Source organism: Pygoscelis adeliae, unplaced genomic scaffold (assembly GCF_000699105.1).
Source record: "Pygoscelis adeliae isolate BGI_AS28 unplaced genomic scaffold, ASM69910v1 Scaffold520, whole genome shotgun sequence".
NCBI lineage: Eukaryota > Metazoa > Chordata > Aves > Sphenisciformes > Spheniscidae > Pygoscelis > Pygoscelis adeliae.
In genome coordinates, this window is record NW_008823971.1 from 82,608 (window position 1) to 101,660 (window position 19,053).

Genomic DNA, 19,053 nt, shown 5'->3' on the forward strand with positions numbered 1-19,053 from the left:
TTGTGTCTGGCGGGGCTCCCCATGCACTGCAGGTTTGGGCAGCCTGGAGACCCCCTGGCGGGGCGCTCGCTGGCAGCGTGTGGGGTCCCGGTGCATCCTCCAGCCTCCCTCAGTCTGGGGACCCTCTGCATGGCGCTGCTTCCCTGTCCCTCAATGGGGTGAGAGCTGTCTGCGTCTGCAAGGGGTGAGGGGCTTCTCCACTCCCCACTGTTGGTGTCTCCGGGCCAGCTGCAGAAGCAGGTGCTGGTGCCGTGCAAAGACTCGGCACTAGCCTGAGCTCGTGCCAGCAATTGCTGTCAGGGTGCAGATCGGCTCCTTGGTCAGGAGCGAAAAAGAGAGAGCCGGTAGGGGAGGAGCTGCACAGTCATGCCAAAAACTTTTTGGGAGGTGGATTTAGCTAAAAGTAGCAGAACAGTGAAGGAAGAAGTAGGAAGGGCTTGTGTGGGTGAGGAGGCTAAGACAGGATCATGTCAAATACCCGAACGGCATGGGGCTGTGGATGATGGTTCGCACTGTGGCAAAGCCTCTGGGTGCCACCTGGGGTCATGCTCCAGGCAGGCAGGTCCTGTCCCCTTGTCTGGGTTCCTGCTGGGTCTCCTTGCAGCCCTGTCCCCGTCTGGCTGTCCTCCCATCCCTCAGCCTGTGCTGCAGAGAAACCCCTAATTCAGCAGGTCCCAACTTTTTGGATCAGCCATCCTTTCTTTTTTTGAAACTGGCTCAAAGAGTTGTTGTAGTCTTCATGTATGTGCCAGAGGAAGGAGGATCCTTAGGCAGGGTAAGCAAAGGAGTGAAGAATAGCTGGTAGTTCTCCTGGGATGACTAATGCCTTCCTGCCTTCAAGTATGACTTGCATCCTCTCCAGCAAAAAGCCTGAGGGTGTCCCAGTTTGAGAACTGCAGATTTAAATTGTAACGCCCACAGCGTTCGTGGGACTGTTTCATAACTCTGCGGGTGTTGCATATAGGTATGTCACGTTAGGACCGTGTTTGTACTTCTGTGGGTGGTTGCAGAGTGCACCTGCTTGTGGTAAACGCTGATGAACCCAGGATTGATGCCCACAGGAGGAGGCATGAAGGACAGTACTGTTGTATAGTTTTGGCTCTCGACCACCAGCTGCATTGCTAGAAATGGAGCAGAGGCTGATGCATGTGGTCTGCTAGAAGTCCCTTGGAGAAGACCGCTGTCCCAGAGCTGGTTATTGAGCATACTTCGACCATAGGTGGGAGAGAGTTAAAGACTTTGGAGTCATTCTGTAGATGGTGTTTTCATGTCATGGGCTCTGTGCTACAGGCAGTTTCTGTCCACCTGTGTGTGTTTCCTGCTAGTCCCACAAAGTAGGAACCTTGCTTCTATTGTTTTCACACCTCTTTGTTTTTGACTTACCTGGGTTTTTGGGTCTATGCACTGCATTGCCCAGATAGACCTATTAAAATGTCTAACTCTGGGCTGGACAAGTGGATTAGCAAGACATGAAACCTGCGTACTGGCCTCTTGATAGCATACACTAACCCCGAGCAAGTATCCTTGCAAAGAAGTTAATCCCACACGGTCACAGAAATGAGAATCTTAGGGCTACTGGAGTAAATGGAGTTACACATGCAATTTGATAAATAGGATTTAGAAATCTGTCATCTCTTCACACTTCTCTGCCGTGAGTGGACACTGCTCCCAAAAAAGATTTTGCTGCTTCCATTTTATTTCTGAATTGCAGTAGTCAGTAAGTACTCTTAATGCTGATTAGTGCTACCTTCATAGTATTTATCACTTACCCTGTGTATGTCTCTACAGACTTTACGTTGTGGATTGCAGATCCAGAATTGCTAAAACCAGTAAATACTGTCCCTGGCTTTTCCTAGAAGTTTCCGTAGCTGTATATAGCAAGTACAAGTGGATGCAGATACACTTGAACAAAGGGAGCATGAAAGAGCAGAGGCATTTATCATTTCAGGTTTTATTCTCTTTGCTTCAGTATACTTCTACAAGCTTCGTATTTTCCATTTTTGTAGTCTATCTTGGAGGGAATAGCTGCAATTAATATTCAGGGCAATTCTGGTCTCTTGTAGATCCCTCTACAGAAGTATACTACAATTGAATTAGGTTTAAGATACACATAGGAAATTTTACACACACATTGTCATCAGTGTTACAGTTGCACCGAAAGAAAGCACCACATGAACTTGGGAAGCTAGAGCTTCATGTTCAGTAGGAATCTAAACAGGTCCAGGCACTGAAACCCCTCTTCACTGTTTGTGTCGTGCTCAGTGCTGTGTGAGCCGTGAGCTGGATAGCAAAACGATTGGGGGGGGTGTTCTTGTTTTTTAAAAAAAAACAGGAGGGACCATTACAGTCTGACCTTAAGAGAAGCTATGGTATCTTACCTTGTACTTTGAATTATGTCTCAAACTTCTGCTTTCAGTTATAAAAATCTCATTAGAAAGTCCTAGGTAAGGGATAACTTGCTGTATCCTTTTGTTTGAAGAGTTAACTACTGACCTTGTTCAAAATACATGCACCATTTCATGTCTGCATTTATTTAGGTTCAGGTTGTGAGCACTGGATTTTGCTTTGGCTTTTCCTAAAGATAAAAGAAACCTTTACTCTGGGAAGTTTCGTGTGCAGGTGCTAGCCAACCATCATCAGATTAGTTGTTTAATTTCTCATGGATGAGGTAAAAAGATTGAACTGAAATCTCACTGTAAGGCTTACTTAACTCTACCCTATACTGAGGCCATAAAACTAGGGATGACACATAAAAGTGTGTTGTTCATTTAACTGGAGACCCAAGTTTTCAGCATGTTAGGGTCCACTGCACCCCTGGGCTGCAGTAGTCTTGAAGCCTTGCCCGTGTGTTTCCCAGTTGTCTCAGCAATTCTTTAATTCGGGATGCACATCTCAGGGTTAAACACAACATATCCCCATAACGTGTTAATGTCAAATAAGCCCTTACAGCTTATCTTTACACTGGCAAAGCTTTTGCTGGGAGTTTCCTTGGTGTCTTTTCATGTTACCATGAAACTGATAAGGAAAAAGAATGGGGGAAGGAAAAGACTGTCACATGGGGGATTTCTAATTGATTTGAAGGAAACTTTGGGTTGTTTTATATTCATCATCAAGACTGGAGCATATTGGCTAGTTAAAGGTTTTTAGCTGCAAATTCAGTTTATTTTCAGAGCTGCACAAAGCCGTTTTGTCCTTCGGACAAAGCCCCAGCCTGTGTGCAGAGTCTGCAGCCAGTGTGGGTGCAAGGACAAGCACGGAAGAGCAAGTAGGATGCTCTGACCCTGAGCCCCCGTCCCCAGTTCCTGCTCTCCTTGCATGCCTTGATGTCTTTCCTTGGGCTTAAATTGCTTAGGAATGAAGACTGACAGCTAGGGAAGGGGCAGCAGGTATCTCGGGCTGTTCCTTTTGTTTCAGGTTAATTTTTCTGTTTGCATGGTGCTAAGTCGGTTGTACCAACAGTGCTGCCAGATCTGTCAACATCCCCTGGCTGCTCCCCAGCTCTGGACAGCCGTGCCCGCTCTTATTTTTGTGGCAGTGAAATGCAGGTGGTTTAGTTTCTGCCCTTCTGATAAGGACAATGTCTTGTGTGGGTGTCAGCACATGATGATGGAATAAAAAGCAGAAGATCTACTGCTAGTGCAAAATACTGACCTTTTCCACTGAGAGGCTTGGAAAAGTCTGCAACAAGGATGGGAGGCTGTGGCAGCCCCAGCCTCTCAGGGTGTCTTTGTGCAGGTTTGCACTTACTATACCAGTGTCTGTTGGGATTATGGAGAAACATTGCCCCTACTCCCGGCAGTCTTTCAGGCTAAGAGCCTGTTGCAGATGAAGTTAGAGCAGCAAACCCAATCCATTCACAGAGTGCAAACTGCTTGGAGGATGTGTATGTAATACACGAGCCAAGCAGTTCTGCTGCTGTAAATTGTTATGGGTCATTGACATGTCCTTTCTGGTGGAAACCAGGCCTGAGAACGTGTGCCAGGAATCGTTGCCTGTTCAAGGACTGAGGAGGTCTTCCTCTCCAATTTGGAAGAGTCTGTAGTTGGAAGGCTTCTCCTCACCAAGAACTTGGCGGCTTTCCTCACAGAGTAGTTGCTCTGTGGTGTGGGGCATGGAGCAATTGCCTGAATTTATAGACACAGTTCTTAAGACACATTAGTGTCCATTCAGTTCATGGAAGCCCTCACAACCGTCTTAAACATGGAAAATATCAGACTTCAGGTTGCCTTAATTCAGCCCTTTGTGTGCAGGCATTATTATAGTTTTTAATTATAAATATTTCCATACATATTTTTCCAGTAGGATTCTTGCCTCATTCTGTGAATGAGTAATTATTCCGTTTCTTTTTATCTTCCTCTTTCATTATATTGCCTCAGGCTTTGTCTAATACAATCCAAAGCTTTCACTGAATGAAGAATTATTTATTTTCTCATGGGCATTTCTGTGGTGCTCTGTGTTCTGTTTGTGTGTTTCACAGACACTTAATGAACTTACCTTCACCACGCTTGTCTGAAATCAGATGGAGCTCCTGTCCTTGTGTTTTGGGTATACTGCAGCACAACAACTGCACCAAAGGTTGTAATCTTGGCTGCCCAGCTTGGTGCCCAGCCCTGCAGTCTACACCTCTGGAGAAGGGCTGTTCTACTGGGAAGGCTTCACTGGCTTAGTCTCGGTCTACCGGTTTTCATTTCACCTTCAAGACTCGGGTCTCTTGGAATATTATATATTTCCTCTTTCCGCTTCCGTTCTCTGTCATGCTAATTCACTGCGCCTTCCTTTGGTTCTCCCTCCTCCCGTATGACCTGCTCTTGAAAATCCTTGCATCACCCACATCTTCTGACTGTCACAGCTACACCGCCACTGCTGCCGCTGTCTAGCTTTCCTTTTGTTGTAGCAGCTCTTAACGTGCCCCAGAGTGCAGAGTGTGCCTTGTTTTTGTCCAGGACTCGTCTGTGTCCTGGGCTGACCCTGTAAGCCCAGCTCTGTCAGGGGCATTGGATGAAGAGAAGGCTGATACTGTGTGGCATGCCAGAGAAGGGAGCAGAGCAGAGGCTGATGTTGATCCTGCTGAGGAGGTACCACCGTACGCCACAGCAGGTGGAGTTTTGGAAGGGCTGATGGCTTCATGTCTAGGGGTATGCGTTTCTGTGTTGCAGGGATGTTGTGGCGAGGCAGGAGGACAGAGTTCGGGCCTCCATTGGCCAAGGTTGCACAGAGTCCTCTAGCTGGTTGGAAAAAGAAATCATTTTTCACAAATGTTTCTCTGTGAGGACTGTGGACGGAGAATGAGCTTGGTCTGTTGTTCCTAAATGCATCCTTGTTGGCTTCTGTGAGGGGAGGTTGTGTCATCCATCTCTTCGATATTTATATTCTTCGATTTATGGAGAGGATTAAAAAATTGTCTTGTGTATTGTTGTTATTGTATGGTTATCTGTTGGGATTCAATGTGGTACATTGCTGTAGGAAGTTATAAAGAAGCTATATGAAAACAAGGAAATCTTCAGTCTATCATAGCACTTGTAACTTCTCTAGAGATAGATGAAACAATAAATACTGGGCAAGGGAAGTTAATCTGTGTCTGTAGTATTTTATTAAATAACGTGAACTCAGTGTGGTTTTCTGTGGCTGGTTCAATTTCCCACATGGTTTTATGGAGCATTATTACAATGGTCCCTTGCTGCGCACGTGTCTGCAGGAGCGCTGCCGGTGGGCTAGCGGCGGGGGGCGCCCCCTCCTCCCCCAGCACCTCTGAAAGGACCTCACTTCCATGGCGTTCCTCTAACTTGCTGCACAGGTTCTAGCTGCAGTCGCTGGAGTACCTGGAGCCAAGCCAGAATGTGAAAAGACTGGTGAGGGCTCGCTGGAGGGGCGTCCAGCCTCTCGTCCGTCCTTCTGTGTGCCGAGAGCCGGCTGCACTCAACGTAAATGGAGCCACTTCTCATCAGAGCCGCTTCCCTCTTTGCAGGCGTTTCCTTGTGCCGCTCCCCAGCAGACACAGATGCCTCTCAGCTTTGGGCCATGGTGAGGAACACAGCGGGTGCAAAACAGTCCTCAACCTTTTCCTTCAGAGAGTGGTGGTTTCTTTTCCAAAAGACTTGATATGGGCAAAAAAATACCATTTTAATTTAAATTCTTATAGCAGGCTCCACACATACAGAGAGGGTTTTGACTAGTTGTTAATGCCGGCTCAGACTTAAAACAACACAAGACCAAGTGTTTGTTACGTGCTGTGCCTTCAAACAAGCAGAGCCTCCTCCGAGATCCCTCGCAGCGTAACATATGGATCATTGCTATCGCTGCTGGAGGAAATAATACATCACCTGTACGGATAGTCCTAGTCTTGTTCTGTGTTACGGAAAGCCTTTTTCAATCACTCAACAGCCATATAATTACAATATGGGCAACAGATTTTTATCCTGCAGTCTTTCCAGGTTCCCCCCCAGCCCTTTTTATTATATAATTTGCCTTTTATCCGGTGCTTTTCTATATTCACAGGCTGCTCTAGTTCACCTGAGTGTTCACAGCTTAACAACTCACACTGAACTTATTATTTTCAAGTATATGTACAAAATATGTTGAAAAAGAAAAATGACTGGGTAGTGGGATCATTGAGCCTGCTTTTGGTTACTGTCTTGTCTTCATGTTCAGCTGTTCTTTTCCCATTTCTTTTCCTAACCCTGGGAAAGATAAGGCTCCCTGAATTCCTTGGCTCTTGGCTGTCCCCAGCACTGAGAAAGGAGTGAACTGCAAGACCTGACCTCCTCCTCGGTGACGTTGCTGAGTTGTGGCAAAAATTTTCTTGCTGTTCTTACAACTTCATCCTGTCGCTGTCCGTACAGTACTTCGCATGCACTGCTTTTAAAAATAAAGTACAGCTTTTCTGTCGTATTTCTCCGGGGATGACAACATCCATGGAAAATATGAAGTGACAAAACTGTACATTTTTCTGAGGAGCAAAATGAGGAGCAGTTCAGGTTTTGGTTAACTTGCAAGGCTCCAGAGGAACCTCACCGTCACCAAACCACTGGGCTGCTCTGCAGAAACTGCTGTGTGAAGCTCAGCTCACGGTTAACATCCCTCATGACCCTCATTTGTAACAGGAGAGTACGCTTCATGTGAAGTTTATTGGGTTCATGTTTGTCAGAGGTGCACAAGTGAGTAGCAGGAGATGTCCATGCAGAGTCGCAGGGCTGTTGTGGGTTCTGCAGTGGGAGCCACGGCCGGAGCACGAGCACGCAAGGTTGAGGGCAGCACTTTTCAGAACAGCTGATAGGAAATGTACTCTCAATTGTGCTTTGTTTTTATCACTATAATTAGCAAGATCAATACACACACTCCTGTATTCATCTCCACATATAGCAGTGCTTACGCCTGTGCCTCCCTGGAGAGAGCTGTGAAGATTTCAGGGATCTGGAAAATTCTCGAAAGTCGCAGTTGCCCAAGCGTAGATCTGTTGTGACTGCAGCTCCTGTAATGCAGCGGTGGGAGAAAAGAAAGTTTGGCAGCTGTAGGGAGGAGCCCAGGTGCAGTGAGACCTTTCTCTTTTCTCTCCTTCTTGGCTGCTCAGCCATCTCTGCTCAGCAAGCATATAGCACAGTGTCCAGCTGTACAAAGGGATACCCGTGTGCTACTAGAATTAAATAATACAGATGGAGAATGGCATCTCCAACTGCTACCGTAACTCCCTTCACATCTCCTCCCTCCCTCTGGGAGGTTTCCAGTTGGCATGCCATCGTGCTTCCTCTGGCTGTCAGTGCCTCTCCTGGGTTGGAAGGGGATGGCTGGCACAGCTGGGCAAGCACGGGCTTTACCATGGACTTTGTTCTTCCTTCAGTGTATGGGAGGAATCTTAGTGATGCTCTTATACTTTCAGTGGTCCCACACGGATTTTCATCTTTAGGGATCTTTTCTAATGAATGATTAATTAGTACTTTGAGGTCTGTTGCACAATTAAAAAGGGGAGGGTGTGAATACAAGTTCAACCTTTCTTGGCTCTTGTTTTCTATTAATCTCTGTCGTTTTTTGCCCACTGTCCCTGGGGGACTGTGAATATGTGGGGATGCTGCTCATCACAGCCTGCATAAACAATGTCCTCGTTAAGAGCTGATTGGCTTAGCAAGGCCCCATGAAGAAGTTAGCTGCCAGAGCCGAGCAGAAGCTGGGACTGTTGCCTCCCTCTGGGCTTTAGCCCCTCCTCATTAAGCAGGTCCGGGCTATTGATTGGGAGCTTGTGTTTGGAAGAGTCTTACTTACTCCATGCATTATCTTGACAGATTGATCAGACCTGATTGAGAACCTCTTAAAGGAACGAACAGCTGTAATGGGAAAGTTGGACTCTGTCATCCGTTAGGATGATTCTGGGAGCGAGAAGAACGAGGCTGACATCTTGGAGCAATTGTATTTACAATTAACATGGCTGAAAACGATTGCCTCTATTGATCCCCCCTTCCTGCAATTACAGCCCCATTGTTTACATTCCAGCACTTCGGTTATAAAAAGGAAATTCAATAATTATTGCATTATTTAAAGTTAAAGTGCCACAGAGTTTGCTGGCTACGCTTGCTGGTTGATTTAACGTTCAGTAAAATCCATGCTGAGCTCTCCATCTTTAGGCTGAGCAATATTTGGCTTTTAATGAGACTTCAAGGGCTGGTGGAGCAAACCCGGTTTGTTGGGTGGCTTTTGGGGTCATTTATGGGGGAACCCAAAAGCGTTTCAGCATGGCAAGCACCAGCCTCGTGGCCAGCGGGGAGAGTATCTGTGGTCCATAGCCTCTGCATGGGTGGGACCCCGTGGGGACAGCTCCTTTCCCCTGCTGCGAGGGTGATCAGCTGTTACTTGGAGCTGCCGAGAATTTTTGTGCCTCGTGCATTATTATTATTTACCTTTCCCCAGGTACGGCAGGTCTCTGCGCAGCTGCCCTGTGTGTTGCTGCTGGGCTCTTTTTTGAGGAAAGTCCTTGGTCTTGCTTCCTTCCTGCTTTACAGCATTGCGGCTGGGGGCTCGTGGTGTGATGGTCGGGGGCTCTGCACGGCCACACTCAGTTCTGCTCGGCGACTCCACGCCTGCATGGGGCTCGCAGTGTCTGCGTTGGCCCTGTCACGATACCAGGGGTGTTCACTTAATGCCAGGCAGGGTTGGAGGGCACGGAAAATACAGATTCAGAAGGGGGGGTGTAGGGACTGGCTGTTAATTGGGGCGGTTGGTGCTGTTCTTCAAGCCTTTCTGTGATTCGGGGACTTGGCATCAAGTATCTCAGCCTCTTTGGCAGGAGGGAGTGCTACATTTCCAGCCTTTTGGGAAGAAAAATAAAGATCAGAAACTAAAAAGTAAATCAAAATCTAGATTTGCTGTGCAAAGTCTCCTTGTCCTCATCTTGTAGTGGTGTTTTTAAGGGCTTGGGCGATACTGAGGAAGCTTTAGCTGGAGGTGGGGGAGTGATGCTCACCATTAGGCCGTTCGAGTTACCACAAGCTAAACTGTAAAACCTTGTGGGCATGTGAGTCTGAACTCCACAGTCTGCAAGCTGCGCGAAGGAGCTGTTACGCAAGGAGCCGGAGAGGCTGGAAGGAGGGAAGGGTTTTGTAACGCTACTTCTTCAGAAGCAGTAAACAATTGCAGGATGTTGGTGGAATACAAAAGAGCGTAAGTTCATCTTTTGAACCTGCTGTATGGAGAATCAGTTTTTTCCTCCTTTCAAAACATGTGGGCTGGGGGGTGGCTGCAAGCGCACCAGCCCTTTCCAGCACGTAGCCAGCATGTGTTCTTGCTGCGTGCCGCGTCTGCCCCGCGTCTCCGTCAGCTCCAGGAAATTCCAGCCGGGGCTGCAGGTGTGAAAGGAGAGCAAGACGGATGGGCCAGCTCTGACTTTTATGGAGTACTTGGAACAGACCGGGATCAGACAGCTGCATCCACATGACTTTCATTAAAAATTCAGATTCTTCTCTTCCAGGATTGTGTGATTTATCTTGTGCAGCAGATCAGAGGCACATGGGGGCCAAGAGATGCTTACGAGGCTTCTGAGGTCTGCTGCAGGGTCTGGTCCCTTTCCATGGCGACCTGTAGCCTCCCCTCCAGCTCTGGTGTAAGGGTCGCGTCTCGTCTAGCTCCCCAGGAGTGCATTGTCACAGGCATGGTTCTTGCTGGCATGTGAAGTGTTTCCTACCAAGCCTGTTACTAATTACCCGTGTCTGACTTCACCCTGAGGAAGAGTCAATCCCTGGGCATCCTTCTGTGCTGAGTATGTGCTCATAGGGCTGGTGTGCCTCCAGCACCTCCTCCTGAGCACGGAAGTGTGTGCTGGTGTTGGCTTTCACAGTAACCTTGTATGGTTCAAAATCTCATGTAACCTCTGCAGAGCTCCCCTGGTTCTGTGTGCCACCGTGGGCTTAACAGGGGTCCTGCTGGCTCTGGGTCTCGTCGCAGATGCTGGTCAGCAATAGGTGCTCGCAAGAAGAAGTAAGAGCGGTGCAAATCTGCAGTGGTGCTCCCTTCCATGGCTTTTGTAACCCTCTAGCAGTTTTTTGGCTCCCTCTTCCTCAGCTGCATCTGTCAATTCTTTTAAATCACTACTACTTTTACCCGTTCTAACAGAGCAGACATTGTGCTGAGTTCAGTGGTAAGAAGAGTGTTACGTGTGGAAAAAAAACTTCCTCCAAAGATGTTCAAGACTGAAAACTTTTTCTTAAAGAAGCTCTCAGTAGTTGAGTGGCCTCTGATTTTGTGGCAGGATTGTCCTGTAATGTGAGAGCCAGCTGGAGAGTGTGATCAAAAGTGATTTGGAAAAGATTTCTCCAGACTATTGATCAATTATCCATATAAGCAGAAAGGATGTTTGTGTAAACAAGGGGGTGGTGGACTCACTTTGACTGTCCCCACTAGCACTCTTGCACAGATCTCAGATCAGTTGTTTTAGGGTCCAGGTCACTGCTGCGGCCGGTGATCCTGTTAGCCGGCTGGTGGTGAAGCAGGGTTTTCTTTTTGTTAGTGTTGGTTCTCTGCTTGTTGCGTAGAGTTCATGAGATTATTTTCCTACTTTGGGTTTTGGCCCCCAGGCCTGTTACTCCACCTGCTTTTCCTACCTACAGACACCTTGATATGTGGAGGAAATCCTTGCACAGCAGAGAGGGGAGCAGGAGAGCACAGGCTGTTTGTCGTTGGGGGCAGTTATGGAGTTTCTTTCTACTGCTTCTTGTCATTTTGAGGTCTGAAGAACGGGGGGCCATCCTCGAGCCTGTAGAGTTTTCTCAAATGTTCTACTGCTTTTTGTACCATCGAGACTTCCTGAGGATGGAGATGGGATCTCACCACTTGCAGAGATGGTTGGTCTTACGGCTTGCAGACCAAAGGCGTGCGAGACTCCCACTGGCGTCAGTGTGGGTTCATCCTGAGCAGCTTTTAGGGCCTTCCAAAGGGGAAGCTTTGTACAAGATGAAGTTAAGATTGCATAGAAGTTGGGCCTTTTTTCTGATGAACAATAAACGTCAAAAGCACGAGATAGTTCAAAGTGGTTATTGTGTCTCCCTAGTGAGCTAGGGTTACAGTTCAGATGTCCCCCAGAACAGTGTCTGACCCACTAAACATAGCAAATAGGGTTTGGAAAATAACATTGTGCCTTCTGGCAACAGAGCGCTATAGGGAGGATTATCTGTTCATGTTACAGTAGGAATTGGGCTTTTTACATGGTGGCTGTAATAAACTTAATACAGAAGAGGTTTTCAGCAGGTACAGATTTAACATCTTTTAAAATTTAAAAGACATACAGAAGTTTTTAGAAATCAGATTAAATGGTGAACATTAACTACAGTAATGTTAGTTATACACCTGCAAAGGTATTCAGCAGGTATTCATTACTTGTGTAATAGTAGCAACATGGATCCTCAGTCCTGATTACAACAGTCTCATCTCCGAAGAACGTAGTCTGAGTACATGGCATGGGGGGGTGAGGAGGACTGCCTGCAGTCAGACAGATTAATACGAGAAACTGTCTAAATTCCATGATTATTGAAAAATACTGTGGGTGAGGCAGTGTTAGATGGGGAAAAGATAGATGGTAAAATAAACAAAGTTCAGGGAATGTGAAGGATGGAGGTGGAAAGAAAAACTGAAGAGAAACTGTCATTCCTTTGTTTAAAAATTAGATTTCCATAGTCATACACTGTGAACATTTATTATGCTATTATTTATTAGACAAAAACAATTCTAAGCCAGATGTTAAGAGAGCGAGGGCTGGAAAGTCAGTCCAGCATGGGTCAGCTCATCCCAGCGCACGCATGCTCGCTTGTGCTCGCACAGGCACCTCTCCAGCCCTTGCCGGTCTGCGCCCGCACCCTCTGTACCCCCTACTCCTGCCTTTCTCCTGCGCTTGCTAATGGCTGCGCTGACGGGCTGTGGGCAGTTCTGGCGTCAACGCTGCCTGTGTGCAGTCACCTCCCTCTCCCTCCTCTCCTGTTTGGGGGGCCAGGGGCTGTGCGCAGTGTGCGCCCCAAAGGAATTGATTGCTGTCTGCTGGCCCCCAGCGCTCTGCGGTGTGTGTAAGCACAAGTTACAGTTTTTCTCTTGCTTATTTAAACTGTCTTTGTGTTCAGACCCTCCCAAAGTGCCAACTTCTTCTAGCCAAACCCAGAGGAAGGGGGAGGTCAATACGCAATACTCCCTAAACCAACGCAAAACGCTCATTGGGCAGACCTGTGGGGCAGGGCTGAATCCATCCTGACTGCTGGCGTGAGCATGGCTGCCTGGCGAGTGCGGTTTGGTACGGAGTCACCCCAAAATAACGTTTTCCTTATTCAGAAGCTAAAGGAGAGTCTCTGGCTGCTGCCGGCAGCTGGTGGGGTGGTGGCTGGTGGTGCATCCTCCATGGGGCTGGGCTGTCTGCGTGGCAGCAGCTCTCCCCGATGGTTGTTCCCCCGCCCAGGAGGTTTGTTCACCGTCCCACTCCGGTGTGGCTGTGCCTGGGGCTTGGAGGGCAGAGCTGCAGTGGATAGCTCTTGATGTTGAGACAAAATTACCAAACCTGGAGTGTTTGTAGCCGGTGAGGGACTGATGTTCCACAGGGAAGGTCTGTGGTGAAGGTCAGGCGCAGGCTGTGCAGGTGTTATGGCAAATGGAGATGAGGTCTCTGAGCAGGATCTTCCTGCGCTAATCACTGCGCCACGGAGCAAGAGCACAGCTTTGTCCAGAGACCCGAGCACTTCCTGAATGAAAGATGGGCTGGATTTGGTTTGATTTGTGTGTAGGAATAGGTGTTGTGAGCAGCGCAGTGTTGTGCTGCGGTTAGTGTATGTACAGGAACAGCCTGCGTCCCCCTGGGAAGCTGTACTCGTGAGCCGTATGGTTTCCATCAGAGTGTTCCTCTGTCTGTTTCTGATTTAAAGTGGAGCTTTGACTAAACCTGATCAATACTTTGCATGCCATGCGTGAAGAACCAGATGTTGGAAGTTTCCTATTGTTGAGAGGGAGGGAGCAAACACCCCCCCCCAGACTAGCAGAAATCAATGTTCTCTGACAGAAGTCGGTGGGTTTTCCTGGGAACAATATATTCCTTTGATTTTCAAGTTGATTTGTCTTCAAACAAGGTTCTGCTTTAATATCGTGAATTTGTTTTCTGTGATACGGATAAATTTTCACAAGGGGAAAACTTAACAGTATGATGGACAATAACTACACTTGTCCGGCATTTCATCACTTCCAGCAACTTACAGCTAGTTACTTGCTCGTCCGTCATGTTGTCTTATTCTGGCCTGCTCCTTTCCTCCGTTGGAAGACTGATGTGAATCAGAGGTAGGCATGCGATGTCGCGCTGTGTCCGGGGTGGACTTGGTGGTGTTGGCACCCTCAGGTCTTGACTCCTCTAGCACGACAGGCAGGTGAAGCTGGCCCAAGCACAAGGGATATTTGAACATGCATGGAGTGGGAGCAAAAGAAGAGCAGAAAATAAGACACATTTATTGAACTGTTTAAAACAAATGTTTTCCCAAAATCCCCTTTTAAATGAGAGCAGTACAGACTGTGCCTCTGGTTCCCACAGATACCATGTCCTTAGTATTTCCTTGAACTGGTGACCAGATTTTTCTCTAATTGCTCACTAGAGGTTTCCTCTGCCTTCTCGCAGAAGCTGATACTGAGCCCGTTGGCACTTTCTGAGCTTGAACGCGGTGTTTGTAGGACAGGGGCTTCCCCGACACGCCTCTCGACTGACAGGAGAAGGGGCTTGCTGGGCATCTCCTGGCGCAAGACCCCCAGCCTGCAGCGAGATGGGGCAGCAGGGAGATCTTATTGCAGAGGTCGCATCTAAACAGGGCAGAGCAAGGCTGGTTAAGCCAGGCCATGCAAGCCGGTCGCGTGGCTCTTGCGACTGGCTTGCTAACCTTAGCTTTTTATGTCTTAAGCCATTTCTCTTTTTCTGGCTCAGGAAGAGGGTAATGAATGCAAACAATAGAAATGAGAAGAAGAAGTTCTTACGAGGGAAAACAGCAAAAAATCTTTTGAGGGCACCAGTGGGATTAGTGCCCTAGTGGATTCTTCAAATATTACAGTGAATTTAATTAAATACATCGTGATCCCAAAAGAGGCTAGTCTAATTAGCCAGATCTAGAATACATTTATTCTCTTCCCTCACCCTTCCAATCAGAAGCCTCAGCATCAGCTCCTATTCTATTTTTAATCATTCCTAGACTCAGAGGGCTCTCCTTCCGTGTTAGCTAAGCACACAGCGCTGGGTAATATGTGTCTTTAATCTTATCTTAGCTGTAACTGAGATAATACACGTCAGAATTTTTACCAGAAGGTCCTGGCTGCACGTAGGCAATATTTTTGATTGACAAACCTTGAGATCACGTCCAAATCACCTTACTTATGTGCCTTGGGTGAAGTGCGTGGCAAGGAAGGAGTTTCATGAGATGACCCAGAAGACAAAAAGAGGTCTTGAGGTTGGATGGTAGGCGCTGGCACGGATTATTGCTTAGCTGAAATGTAGGTGGGTGGTGGAAACACCAAATGGCCTTCACTGAGGAGTCTTTCGTGTCATTTGACTTTGGTATCTGTTTTTCCTCAACCTGTGATAAGCCCTTACTGTGGGAATTGGGAAGGTTACTGTGAACTCTCAGCCCTGCCGCTGCCCAAACTGAACAGAGAACGGCTCTGCTGTGGCAGCTGACATAGCTGTAAGCAGCAAATTCTTCTCTCTGGTTTTAAGAACTAATTGCTGCATCCTTGGGATCCATGACATAAAATAGCTATTCGTTTCCCTAGTGGCATGTACTCTGTGCCAGACGATTGATAGATTTTGTCAAATAATCAAGGTATAATACTCTCGAATTAGCTATATTGGCTGCGATAGCACAGCTTCAGAGGGTGACAAGATTTTTTTTCCAAGTGCTAACCTCTTGCTGCATGCTCACCATTGGCTTTTCAGTCTGGATCGCTGTTACAGCCGTCTTCTAGGCCAGGCTGCTGCTTTCTTCCAGATCCGAGGCAGTAAAACTTAGATGCCAGGGAACAGAGCGCTGGATGATGGATAGGATTGCACACGCTCTGTGCTCCGCTTCCATACGCTGTTTCCAGGACCTCTCCATCTAATGGGTTCATTGTGTTCTAGGATTGCTTTGGTTTTATTCTTCCTAGTTTTCAATGAGAATTTATCAAATTTTATTTTATCTGTTTGGCATGAAGTTGGATCCCCTCCCAGGATAAGCTTTAAATATGAAAGAATTAGCTATGCATAGGTCATGAATAGTTGTTAATGTCAGATCTGGTATTTTCTTTCACTGAAGGAGATGATCTTGCCTATCTCAATTTTTGCTTCTGTGCTCGCTTCAGTGTGTATTTTTTTCTTGCTTCTAAGCAGGAGAGTGCATGGTGCCTTGAGAATAAACAGGCTTGATCTTACTGTGTCTTTGTCAAAATGTGGTTTCTTACTTAATTCCCAGGCGGCTTTTAGCAATTTACGGTGGACTAACCCAGGGAGACTGGAGATGATACAGGAAATTCATATCTCTCTACTTTGTTCTTCACAGCACCTTCAGCATCACGAGAGCGGGGTTGAGGGTGAAAGCTGCTATTATCACTGTGTCCTCTGTAACTACTCCACCAAGGCCAAGCTGAACCTTATCCAGCACGTGCGCTCCATGAAACACCAGCGGAGTGAAAGCCTACGTAAGCTGCAGCGCCTCCAGAAAGGTCTCCCTGAAGAAGAGGAAGACCTGGGACAGATCTTCACCATCCGGAAGTGTCCAGCTGCTGAGGCTGGTGAGTGCTGCCTCCCTTGCATGAACAGGGTCGGGCTCTTGGCTCCTCTGCGTCACAGGATTTGACTAGCAGCATCAGAACCTCTGTGCAGTTTTGTGTCAAGCTCGGTGACTTTCTTGTTTCTCTTCCCTGCTGTGGGGATGACGCGTGTCGCTTATCAGTAATAAGTTACGGAAGTCCCGGCTGCCCCGAGGTAGGACAAGATCTCTGTTGTACCTGCAGCATCCAGCTCTGCCTCACAGGGCTTGTGGGTGGTGGCTCTGAAGCACCAAATACTTGGGCACATGCTTCGTTTTGTACTTGTAAGTGGTCCCCTCTGTTCCAGTGGGACTAAATGCAAGTTCGACATGTAGAAGTGTGTATGTTTGTTCCGGTTAGTGTCTTGAACAGTGGAATATTGCGTGAGCGTCTAAAGATACCGTCACATTTGGACAACTCTTAACAAACTAGTGTACTATACTTTTTGTAGATATTTTGCAATGTGTCAAGCGATGTCCTGAGCGCCAGCGCGAACCTGTCCAAGCTTGTTCATTGATTTCTAGTATTTCAGCCACATTGGATCGGCAGGAGGAGCTGGTTGAGAGGGGTGGGCAGGAGAAGGGGCGAGTGTGTGTCTGTTTTCCATGTCTCCTCATGATGAGGTGGATAAAGTGAAGGGCTTGGATGGAGCATTTGCTCATACAGAAAGGACAGATAATAGGAAAGGGGTTACAGCTGTGAATCTAGCAAGGGAAGATGTGCCTTAAAGGGGACAGTTAGGCTGGGCAAAAGAGAAATTGTACTTTGTTTAATCATTTAAAGGGTTAAGAAGTTTTTTATGTTAGGAAAAAGTGAGATCTCATTAAGCCATCTTTGGAGGGAGGAGGAGGAGAGCCTGCCCGAGTCGGCTCATACATGTGCTGTAAGGGATGTGAAGATGCTGGAGCTGGGGGGATGCCCGCGAAAGCCTTCATAACCCTCATCTCAGCTTCAGCCAGGACTTTCCTCAATGACTGGTATTGAAATGGCTAAACCTTACAGAAAAGTGCTCTGAGGAACTGTCATTCTGCAATTAATGCACATAGAGACAAGGAAAGTGATCTTAGCTTAAAGGCGTTGAGAAAGGAAAGCAGCACCAGCTGGAGGAGAATACATGTGGGCCTTAGAAATGTCTCTTGAATGAAGACCTGGGTTGCGTTGCTGTTATGCGTGTTAGTAACAAGAGTCTGAAATACTTGCAAAACACCTGAAAAGTAAAACGAGAGATTTTTCATTAAGAGTTAAATTCAGTCTCATGGAAAAAAGTGACCGATCTGTGAACTTGGCAGCCCAGTGGAGTCAAGGGCATGGAATATGCTTTCCCAAAGGTCACGGTGACAGTGAAAGCATGCTGTGGTTGCCGCACCATCCCGGAGGGGACAGCAGCTCTTACAGCCGTTCTGCTTCTCTTGCAATGCTCTGCTGTAGAAAAACATTCAGATTTCGAAAGGATATGTTGACCAGTGTTGTATGGTTCGTGAGTTTTCTTAAAAGCAAAATGAACAGAGAGAAGAAACTATCTGTGCCCTTTTGTGATATACAGAACAATCTTGAAAATCCTTGTTTACTTTAGAAATTTTTGTTTACTTTGTCTTTTACTTTAGAAACCTTATCTATCCCTGTATGTCCGCCAGGATTATGACATTGCAGGTACTGAGAGTGCAGAAGCTGACTTGCTGAGAGGGGGAAGGATTTGTTGACCATTTAAAAAAATCTAATTTTTTTTTACCTAAAAGGCTTGAAAAGTCACTGAAAGGAAATCTCAGTTTAAAAATATTTTACTTTTTAAAATGGCTTGAGATAATTTCCTTTAAGCTTCCTTTTGTTCTTCAACAAAAACTGACAGCAAACAAGACACTAAGAATTTTTTTATCATATTTTATTTCAAAGATTAAAAATACAAGTAAGAATAAGACTTTCTATAATGCTAAGGGGGGAACCTCTGATCTGTTTTGCAGGTCGCTTTGACCTGAGATAATTCATTTCAAACACTCTTCCAGCCCATTGTTGAGCAAGACTGAGCAGGCACAGCTTGCCAGTGCACTGGCGGCCACAGGCACAAGGCGCTGGTCCGGTTTCCCCACAGTGACGGGAGTCAGATTTGGGTGAGAAGCTGCAGTACCCCTGTGGGGGAGAATGGATGCTTTTGTCTCCCATTTAGTCTGACAGTGTCAGAACATCAACTGGAATATAACACAGGGTGGCCCCACAGCCCCAAGCTCCAGGCGGGGCTGAGGACATATCCCAAGGGAAGGCACGTCGGTATGCCGCAAGCCGGAGCCGGGCAGCCCTGGTGGGTGCCGGGGGATGCTCGGGCTGGTGCCTCCGCTCCCGGGCGTCAGGGCAGGCGAGGGCACCGCCCGGCACCCGGGGGTGTTCCTTGCGGCAGGCAAGGTCAGCCTATTGCAGGGCACAACAATAATTTGTTTCTCGGCTTTGATTTATTCAGTATAATTTCTTCACGCATAAGAAGATCTGCCTTGAACAGGCTGATCCTTCCCTTTTTTCTGTGACATTTAAACTTCCAGCATTATAAAATGCTGCTGTTATTTATTATTTATCTCTCTGTTGTTATTTTTATGTAGTTTTGGGTGTCAGATGTGTAGCAGGAATACGCACATACCTAGGCTTAAGTTCACTCTTCTGACGTGTTTGTTTTTTCTTGGTTTTGAACTTTTCTGGTGTATTTGGCTGGTACACCCGTTCAGGAGAGCAGTGTGTGCTGCTCAGTGAGGCTTTGCCGACGGGTCTTCTCAGCACGATGCTGCCAGCCTGGGAAACGCTCTT

At 47.1% G+C, this 19,053-nt stretch overlaps 1 protein-coding gene across 1 annotated transcript in view; it reads left to right on the plus strand.

Moving 5' to 3' along the window:
- The window catches only part of ZFHX3 (zinc finger homeobox 3), a 110,882-nt gene that overhangs the window by 18,618 nt on the left and 73,211 nt on the right, over window positions 1-19,053 (plus strand). Inside the window, exon 3 of the mRNA XM_009324700.1 lies at window positions 16,017-16,248. Coding sequence (XP_009322975.1) covers window positions 16,017-16,248 — 232 coding nt within the window. The remainder of the gene's footprint in view (window positions 1-16,016; window positions 16,249-19,053) is intronic.